The sequence below is a fragment of the Geospiza fortis genome, unplaced genomic scaffold (assembly GCF_000277835.1).
Source record: "Geospiza fortis unplaced genomic scaffold, GeoFor_1.0 scaffold1278, whole genome shotgun sequence".
In the NCBI taxonomy this organism is placed as follows: Eukaryota; Metazoa; Chordata; class Aves; order Passeriformes; family Thraupidae; genus Geospiza; species Geospiza fortis.
Genome location: NW_005054536.1, coordinates 838269 through 840529, shown reverse-complemented (window position 1 = coordinate 840529; position 2261 = coordinate 838269). Strand labels below are relative to the sequence as shown.

Sequence of the window (2261 nt, the reverse complement as noted above, 5' to 3'; positions counted from 1 at the left end):
TTCCCCAGCTTGCAGGACATGTGACACCCAGCAAAGAGATTTCCCTTTGCTGGCAGGGAAGCTGCACACCCCTAAAGCTTTCCCACATGTGTTCTATACTCCTATGTGCACTTCCAGCAATTTTCAAGAGAGTTTAAATGAGAACGAGCTGACTCAGTGACAGAACAGCACTAGCTCAGGGACCTCAGGACACTCACTAGACAACACTCACTAGGGACAGCACAGCTTCTTGTGCTTCAGGGCTCCAGCTTTCCAGTACAGCTCCAGCACAGCAACTGAACCTAATGGAAAACACCTGGCAGCAATTCACATTAATCCAGGAGTGCCAGTGCATCAGCTGTGTGTTATCTCAGTAAGTACAGCTGAATATTCACCCACTATAGTGGCAGGCACTTGGCTGAAATAAAGACATTTATTATTATAATGCATTATTTTCTGCTCTTTTCTGAGAGATTGATGTTTTCCTGGCATTGTTTCAATATATTTAAACCGGGGTTCTGCTCCCTGTCCTAAAGAAGAGCTTGGATATCATCTGTGATGCAGCTCTAGTTTTTGAAGTTACAAACAAGTTTTGAAGTTTCGAAGCAAACAGACAGAAATTAGTGTCTGGAGAAATTAATGCAGAAATAACTGTGTGCTTCCCAGTCCCTGTCCAACACACCCCAGTTCTCTATTGGGAGCCTAAGTCCTGTTCTTTTTATCATAGAAACTCCAATATTTCATATAGTTATGTTTTATAGAAGAACTTTGCAGGGAAATTGCCTCTCCCAGCATCAACAGCCACCCTCAGCACACCACCAGCCCCACAGGAAATGTCACCTAAAAATGCCCCCTAAAGCTTAAATGACACAAAATGAGCAAAATGCATTAATTCAACACGAAAAAGATCAGTAAACAACCGATTCAGAAAATGTTCCCTTCATAATCTGCACGGGGAGAGCCTCTGGGATGCCAAGGCAAACTCAGAGATCAGAGATTCTCATCCTTGCCATGGCCTTGCCCCCGTCTCACCCTCTCCTGTTCCCATCTCCCATGGCCGAACTCCAGGATCGTGTGAGGGGGGACAGACCCCGTGTCCCAAATCCCAGCAGAATCCCCTTTTCCTCTCTTTTATGGCAGAGCCAAGCACTGATTTGGTGTTTCCTCAACTGGATATGGAGTGAAAGAAAGTGTGTGCTTGTGGGAGAAATGCTCCTCCTAAAATGAGGGAGAAATGCTCCTCCATAAATCTGAGTTTTTCCCTAGGGCAAATGGACATTTTGAAGAGAAAATGAGTTAACAAGCAGGGAACAGACAGGGAAAAATTTTTGGAGCAAATTTGAGGTAGGCTGTAGTGCAGAAAATGAACATTTTTGAGGTAAACTGAGGCACATGGAGGTAAAGGTTTGAGGATAAAATTTAGGTAATGTGTAGGAAAGAGAATGATCATTTTGAGACAGTGAGCAGCAGGGAATGTCATAATGTGGAAGCCACTCCTATTTATCTGAGGGAGGACTGCCTTAGGGAATGGCTTTACCTGGGGTTTGGCTCCTGTAGGGCCTTACAGAATAAGCCTTAGTGCTCTGTGAGCCTGTGCTGGTCCTTGCACAAATCCCATTCCTCCAGTGTCACTCTTGTCCCTGCTGAGATTTGTCCTATCCACTGGGCTCTCAAGTGTTTTCTCTCTTGCTCATATTTAAATTTCAGTCTTTTGGGGTGACTTCTATCCCCCTGCAACATCAAATCAAATTCCCCAAAAAACACACCACTGAACTAATTTTTTTATTCTTTATTTCTCAAATTTCCATTTCCACTTGTTTCTCTAGCTGCAGTAATAATGGATGTGACAGAAATAACAGCAACCAAGGGGAATAAATGGAAAGTGATGGAAAATGCTAAATTTTGTCATTTGAGCAGGACCCAGAGTTCACAATGTCCAGGAAGAAGCACAACCATGAGATAATCCAGGGGTGGTGGGTCTGCAGTATTTCAGTCCATGAGAGTTACAGGATAAGGGATTCCTCACAGAAGTGAAATGTGACCACAAACAGGGTTCAAGCAGCCCTGTTCCACGGGGAACAGAGAGATTGCCAGAATCACAGCGCCTTTCACTCCATCCCATTCTCTTTTAGCTCCTCCACGAGCAAATCCTGCTGCTTATTGACCCAGTTTGCTCCCTTGGCTGTGTGGGGAGAGGGGTCCTGGGGTGGGGGGCAGGGGGCGGCGGGCAGAGCGGCCCGGCCCAGGGCCGGCTGGGCCCAGGCGGGCCCGGAGCAAAGCTG

The 2261-nt window shown here is 46.0% G+C and overlaps 1 protein-coding gene across 1 annotated transcript in view; it reads right to left on the bottom strand.

Moving 5' to 3' along the window:
* Positions 1-1789: 1789 nt before the first annotated feature.
* LOC102042874 (neuropeptide FF receptor 2) overlaps positions 1790-2261 on the bottom strand; it is a 2082-nt gene continuing 1610 nt past the window's right edge. The window contains 1 exon segment of the mRNA XM_005429284.2: positions 1790-2261. This exon segment is cut by the window's right edge and continues 85 nt beyond it. Coding sequence (XP_005429341.2) covers positions 2088-2261 — 174 coding nt within the window. The 3' untranslated portion in view covers positions 1790-2087.